Below are 7,451 nucleotides of genomic sequence, written 5' to 3' on the forward strand. Positions count from 1 at the left end.
TTTACTCGATTTCACACGAACCAATATAATTTGAAAACAAAATTGGTTCGAGGGCCATATTTAAATGATTTTCGGTAGGTTCTCAATTCCGCGGTTAGTGTAAAGTGGTTTCCTTATGCAAACAGCATACAACTTTAAAATAATTTATTAAGAATAGAGTGAAATGAAAAGTTTTGAAAGTAACTTAAAATTTTGCGACTTTCAGCTCGACTGGCATTCCGAGTGTACTGTGGAATTTTGCACCTAATGATTAGAGACACGCCAGTGGGCGTGGCCCTTGAGTTTTGCCCTGCACTTACATGGGCGATGCCATTATAGAGACATTCGCCTCGGCATGAAGCGTCAATTGGCCTGATAACTGAGTGCGGCAGTCAGTTGTGGTCTTGTGAACTTGGCCAAAATCAATATAAAAGCCAAGCGCTGCAAACGGCAATAAAGCAAATTCAATTGTGACTGCGGTTGTCAAACAATTCTTGCGTGGCGTGTGTGTGCAGTATCGAATTTTTGCCATAACTACTCCTGCTAAAAGCGAACGGGGTGAGGGCAAAGGAGCAGCTGCCAGTTGCCAGCTGCCAGGAGCAGGGGCAGGAGCAGGGAAAGGGAAAGGAAAAGGACCTGCCGCAGTGAGGTGGAAGGTGGCCAGGACGAAGGCGAATGAGAGGTCGAAGGTTGCCCAAGCATAGGCAAACGACGCGTTGCAACACGAAAATTGAAATGGCAATTAAAAAACCATCCATCGTTCCTGCCGCACACAACTGCGAAACGTATACGTATACGTATTCGCATTCGCATTCGTATTCGTATTCGTATTCGAATACGTACAAACCTCCATTCATGCTACAAAAATGTGCTGTTGCTGTAATTTCATTCGTCCTCCATTTTTGTGCGAGTGCTGCGAGTTGGGGGCGAATGTCGTTTTGTGGCTTTGTTTCGGTTGTTGCGTTGACATTTGATGAAACAAAAGTGACAGTTGTGCACAAGTTGAAGTCTTTGTTTTGTGTATTTCGGTTGTACGATTTCAAAAGATGCGAGCGAATGGGAAATTTTATATTTTGATACCCTGGCATCCGTTGCAATCGCGGGAGGATCGGCATGGGCTTACTTATGATGTTCCTTAAATTTACAAAAACCATTCATTTTTGGTAACCTCTAAAAGATTTCTTTCGTCTTTAAATTACATTATTTATATTTGGTAAACTCTAAAAGATCGAAGTCAAAACAATTTATAGACTTAAGATCGCTTTTCAAATAATAATTATGGTAATTTTCAAGTTAAATCAGAATACCTGATAATATCTTTTTTATTTATTATTTTTTTATTTAGTTTTTTCAATAATAATGTTACTTTTTAAACACCAAAAATTTATTGTGCATAGGAACAATACTAATAAGCTGTGTTAACTGTGTCTGATCTTAATGAGATCTTAAGAAATGCTGCAACCAATAACAAGTAAATAACAATTACTCGTCTCTTTTTATTTATCATAACTATTTAAAAAACATTTAGATTTGTTCCTACCCTACGAAATGCTACTTACCTGTTACAAAAGCAATGTTTTTCTCTGGCTGGTGGAAAATTTCCATTGCCGCCATCGTACATCATAAGGAATCCCGAAATCCTTGAACCCTCAGCTAGGCAATATATCACAGTCGACCTGAGCGAAGGATTCCAGAAAACGGGATTCTAGAGAGGGGTGCACTGAGTGGGCGGAGGGGGCGTGCCACGTGGGCACGGGCATGTGTTTGTCAGACGGAACACGACAATTGTAGACTTGTGACGACTTCGCTGACGTCTCGGGCACAGTTCCGTTTCCGTTTTGGCGGTCGCTTTTTGTTCGGCCACCGGCGGTTGGAATTAATTTAGCGTGCGCTGAGCTGGCAAGAAACAAATGATTTTTTTGGTATTTCATGGTTTCCAAAAACGCAAAATATAAAAAAATACTCGAACAAAAGCTGCGAAAAGGAAGGAAAAACGCTAGGGCTTATAGAAGTACACTGTGGCTAGGTTATTTTTAAAGACATGATTATAATTTATCTTACGTTTATTACATCACTTGACAACTTTCAAACAACTAAAATTAAAAAAGAACCGGTAAAGAATTTACCGCGACACTAAAATTCTCAATTGGTTTAAGCTGAGCAATTAGTTTCCCCTAAAGAAATCAACAAGCTTGTCTAACATTAAAGAAATTTTGCTTTGGTGTGTCCAGTACACAATCTTAGGCTCTATCAACTTCGACAATTATAATGTGGGAAAAGGAAAATATTACAGAATTATAACTAGGTTCGACTTGCTCAAATTGTTGACTTTTCCTCAGTGTAGCCAGAGAGTGCCACACCCATTGTCATTGTCCAGCTGTCACGCGTGGCACATCGTCGTCAACAGCATCTGCATCCTCATCCTCATCCTCATACTCATCCTTGTTGGGGTTCTCATTCTTGTCCTTCCGACGCTTGCCCTCGTCCTGTGCCGTGTACTCTGTTATGCATCGCCGCTTTTGTTTCACGTTTCTCGCTTGTTTTTTTCAGGCTTGTTTTTGTTTTATTCAGAGCTGGCAAACAAGGCCGAGGCAACGAGCAATTTTTGCTGTTCCACGGACGGAAAGGAACCGAACCAAACAGAACAGCACAGAACAGAACAGAACGGAACGGAACGGAGAGAGCCACATTAAAATGGCTTTGAATGGCTTTGGTCGGCGTGTCAGTGCGTCTGTCCTCTTAATCGCCTTGTCGCTGCTCAGCGGAGCGCTGATCCTGCCGCCGGCTTCGGCGCAGCGTGACGAGAACGTGGGTTAATGAAGTGCCCGGCCGCGCTGTTGCGCCTCCGCGCTGCCACGCCCACTTAAGCAACAATTTTTAATTGCAGTATCCACCGCCGGGCATCCTGAAAATGGCCAAGCCCTTCCACGACGCGTGTGTGGAGAAGACGGGCGTCTCCGAGGGTGAGTTGCAAACGCTTTCTGGCCGAAAGTGAGCCCATAATGGCAGCAATCGGAGCGAGCACTTATGGCCCCTTAGCCATGTGCTCGAAATTGCATCCGTTAAGTGTGCTCGGCCGACTATTTGGGGAGAATTAAATGGTTTTTAAAAAATCTACTTTACTTTTTTTGTGTCTGCTCACGCAACTGATCAATTCAATATTATATTCTTATTTGGATAATCTCTTAGTTGACACATAAATAATACATTGTAAATATCTTTAAAATTAATAATAAAGCAAAATAATAAAGGATAATGTTTTATGTCCGATTCATTTTGGCAATTGAAACGTATAAAGGAAGAGATATAAAATGGCCATTAACAATATTTAGAGCTAACTTGTATTATAATAATTATGAACCTCTGATACCTCATTTCCCACCTACTTCCCAGCTGCTATTAAGGAGTTCAGTGATGGCGAGATCCACGAGGACGAGAAGCTCAAGTGCTACATGAACTGCTTCTTCCACGAGATCGAGGTGGTGGACGAGAACGGAGATGTGCACTTGGAGAAGCTCTTCGCCACGGTGCCGCTGGCTGTGCGGGACAAACTGATGGACATGTCCAAGGGTTGCATTCACCCAGAGGGAGACACCTTGTGCCACAAGGCCTGGTGGTTCCACCAGTGCTGGAAGAAGGCAGATCCCAAGGTGAATACATCCCAGTCATCCTAAATCCATTGACTAAATACAGCATTTCTTATTCGCAGCACTACTTCTTGCCTTGAACACCTGGCCGACATCTTTTCCAATCCTCCCGTTGGCGACCCCGCGCTATTTATGCTGCAGTTTAGTTTTTCTAGTTTTCAATAGCCGTCGAGTAATAAATGTAGGCGAGTTGTGCATGCAAGCTAAGCTTTCAATTATTTGCCGACTGCCAAAAGGGAAACGCTCAATGCGCTGAAAAGTGTGCTGCAAAAAACGGGGCCACACAAAGGAGCACACACACACACACTGGCAGACGCACACACACTAACACACACACACACGTGTTCGCTTTTGACATAATTTATACGCATTGTGAAGGAGTGTACGCTTGTGTGCCTGCGACCGTGTGTAAATAAAATTATGCGTAAAACTTCGCCGAGCTTGTTGACGCCGACAAGCGTGTTACATTGCGGCATTTACATGCGAGCTGCTGTTTTGCGCTTTTAACTTTCCATTTTCTGTCGGAGGCGACCACGCCCTGGCAAAAAACATTTTTAATAAATGTTTAAACTGGTCAGGGGCTTTGGGAGTCATTAGTTCGGCTCTGGCGGCGGTAAAAAAAATTCCCCGGGCTTTATATCTTATTGGGCATCAATCACTCTCCATCAGACAGCAAGTAAAGAGTTTTTGGGCCCCAGCAAAAACTTTCATAAAAATAGATAATTACGCCGATCATTGACACGCTTCCTGAAAAACGCTTTAATTGACTCGGCGAATTAATGCAATCAATAAATCTGTAACCGAACATTTGGCACGCCAGTAAAACAAAGAAACGTATGCTTTTTAAAACCAAATATTTTTAACAATGTAAAAAATCGTTAATAGGTTAAAACTTAGTTCCAAATAGCTTAAAATTTTAAACTAATACATTTAAATTTACCAGAAATAAATTACCAGGCAAAAGTTAATCAGTTTATGGTATTTCTTTGTATTTCCAAAGCTGCGATTAAAACTTCCTAGGAAAATAGAATTATTTTCACTTTGTTTAGTTTGTTTTAACGTTTAAAGCTTATGATTTTATTATACGTAACCGTTTCCTCCAAAGCATTTATATAAAATGAAGCATGATGTATTTCTCTTTATATTCATGCGGCTTTAAGTTTCTGTTTTCTTCCGCTGGCATGATGTTTTCAAAGCCATTAATTCTAATTTTTTTCAATTCAACGTATATTTCATTGCCGTCGGTCAAACGCTCGCCTGCACCTTCGAACCCACAGAATTGGGTTTCCGAACTGGTTTTAGGGGTAGGTCTCTGGTTTTTTATTGTTTTAACGACTTGTTGCGCAAAGCTTTTCAATTCGGAGTCAATGATTTATGTTTTCACTTGCGCCCTCGCCCCGGTTAATGCTCTTTTTATTATTTATGCGTATTGGTTTTCATTTTTCGCTGCCGCTTGAGTGAAAAGTTTGCTTAAAAAATGCGCTTAGCTGCGCGAATGGTTTTTCCCATCAGCCCTCATCTCTGTAATTGTCGGAGGAAGCTTAGGAAAAGCGGAATCTTTTGTGTCCGGCCAGCTCATTATTGTCAGCTGGCGATTCTCAGTTGGCGTTGTCATCATTACATTTCACTTAATACTAATTTCTTTTCCTGCCCCTGCACTGACCAAAAAATAATAAATAAGAGTAAATAATATGCTTCTCTCATTAAATATATTTTAAATAAAAGTTCCGTTAAGGAAGCAAAACATCAAAATATATATGCTTTTATTTCAAGGGAAGGGATTCTTTATTGGATTATCTTGCTTTACTTTGAAAAGTGCAGTGTTAAAAAGGCCGAAGAAAGAAAGTCGGATTTTTACCTCTGTGTGGGCTTTTCCTTTCTTGGACCCACACATCTGCCGGACTAATTTGGTAAATTGAAAATTTTTTGACAGCCTTCAATGGAGTGTGGAAGACGACACTTTACGCTGTGCGGTTCATTGGAGCCGGGATGGGATGGCATGGTGTGGGATTGGGCAGCAGAGGGCCCTCAATGGATTTCCACACGAGCAGCTTGAGCCATTTAGGCAGCCAATTAGCTGCCCAAATGTTGGTTAATTTCCTGGCGCCTGTTTTTGTTCCTAATGATACAATCATCTAATTGATTCGCCCCTCAAGCGCTTCCGCTTCCATTGCACAATTCACCGCGAATTTGCAGGCTGACCTGTTTGGGTAAGCAGTTCATGCATTTGTAATTCGAAACTGACACAGTTGGCAGTGGAATGCGATTGGATTGGCAGCCAGAAGAGAAAGGGCCAGAGTCTGGGCCACGTGGCGCTGGCCGGGCGTACAATTAATGGAAGTTTAACTGTTCAATTGAAGCTGATTTTTTGCTTTCCTCCTTTCCGGCGGGGCTCCTTTTATATTTTTTGAAATGAGTACAAGCGGCCGTGTGCCCTGCCATTAGGGCACTTTGTTCATTTTTCATTTCGTTGGATTTTCCGCGCGTTGGCAAAGTTTTTTTCCTTCGCTAAACGCTGCCCCCGCTGCTCGCTTTTCTCCCAATTCTTTCTGCCTCTGCACTTATTTTACGCTCTATTGTCCGTTTTGTTGGCCACGTCCAGAGCAGAGAGCCTCACTTTCTCGGCCTGACCGGTCGACCCATTCATATTTTCCTGTGATTTTTTCCTTCTCCGCTCACAACTTATTCCTGTCGTTGCCCGGGCAAAAGTAATTCAAACGGAATTAAATTTCGCCATGCTGCTGTCCGCTTTCGCGAAAAATTTAGGTTAGTCGCAATGGCCGTATAATTAGCATATAACTCGACAATTGGCCACAGTTTTGTCTTGTCCTTCGCCGGTATTCGCAAGTGCCCGCCAGGTCTGGCAATGAGATTTGCATAAATTGACATTGAATGCAAATTTCTGTCACCACGCCAATGCAGCGGCGATCAAAATTGCTTTCGATGTAACGCAAAAAGGGGAAACTAACGCGAAAATCGCCAAGCTAAGCGTTAACAAACAAAACTCGATAACGAAATAAGAGCGGCAACTCTCCCTCCATTTGTATAAAAAATCAAATTAGTGTGCCACCCAGAAACTCTGCGAAAAGGCACTGACAAAAATGGATCAAAAATGTCCAAACTACATATTATTCTTCTGAAAAAGAACCAGTAAGATTTTATCTTAAGCATACGTATGTTAATTTTTAGAATCCCCGTATTATTAAATGATATATTTTGGGAGCACAGTTTCCGGAAGTTGTAATTTATCCATTAGTAATTTATACCACTATTATTCATATTTTATTAACAATGTTTAGTGCAACTATCAACGATCAGTAGAATTTTCGAGCCAGTGTTTTGGAATAGTCACGTTCCCTTTAACAGCAACGCCAGCAAAAGTAACTGAATTGAGGCACCGAAAAAAGCCATTTGATCGGTTTGGTTTGGTTCGGTCACAAGGCCGGGAGCAATCAGCCTTACTTGGCCAAAACGCCACCCTTCCCCCCTTCGAACATCCGGCGATGTTTTGTAGTTGCAGCCATTGCGCCGATTTTTACTATCTTTTTTCACAAATATTTTATTTTTTTTGCTGTTATCGGATTTGCATGGACGGTTAGATGTGAAGCGGGAAGCCGAAAAATTGTTTAAAATCGAGGAGATCCTTGTTTTATAACGGCGGACCACAAAAGATTTAGTGCGGACTAAACCTCCGTGAGTCCAGCTAATGATGATGGAAAAGATTGCCAGAATTTTGTCGCAATTTCGTCTTAAAAAAAAAGCTGGGCAATAAGTTTTTGAAATGTATTTGAAGCCTTTCAAAACTAAATCGTTTTGTTAAGAATT

The 7,451-nt window shown here is 41.6% G+C and overlaps 1 protein-coding gene across 1 annotated transcript; it reads left to right on the top strand.

The window, feature by feature from the left end:
* Window positions 1–419: 419 nt before the first annotated feature.
* Window positions 420–3,828, top strand: LOC108091724 (general odorant-binding protein 83a). The gene is made up of 5 exons (XM_017191066.2): window positions 420–537; window positions 2,530–2,787; window positions 2,867–2,942; window positions 3,373–3,629; window positions 3,689–3,828. The coding sequence occupies exons 2-5, from the start codon at window positions 2,674–2,676 to the stop codon at window positions 3,704–3,706; spliced, it is 465 nt and encodes a 154-aa protein (XP_017046555.1). The 5' UTR covers window positions 420–537; window positions 2,530–2,673; the 3' UTR covers window positions 3,707–3,828.
* The last annotated feature ends 3,623 nt before the right edge of the window (window positions 3,829–7,451 follow it).

The sequence above is a fragment of the Drosophila ficusphila genome, unplaced genomic scaffold (assembly GCF_018152265.1).
Source record: "Drosophila ficusphila isolate 14025-0441.05 unplaced genomic scaffold, ASM1815226v1 contig_791, whole genome shotgun sequence".
In the NCBI taxonomy this organism is placed as follows: Eukaryota; Metazoa; Arthropoda; class Insecta; order Diptera; family Drosophilidae; genus Drosophila; species Drosophila ficusphila.

What these genes read in the sequence shown, in the direction of transcription:
- LOC108091724 (XM_017191066.2), top strand. Translation starts at nt 2,674, where the DNA reads ATGGCTTTGAATGGCTTTGGTCGGCGTGTCAGTGCGTCTGTCCTCTTA. An exon ending in CGGCGCAGCGTGACGAGAAC is followed by an intron (nt 2,788 to 2,866) that starts GTGGGTTAATGA and finishes TTTTAATTGCAG; the next exon opens with TATCCACCGCCGGGCATCCT. An exon ending in GAAGACGGGCGTCTCCGAGG is followed by an intron (nt 2,943 to 3,372) that starts GTGAGTTGCAAA and finishes CCTACTTCCCAG; the next exon opens with CTGCTATTAAGGAGTTCAGT.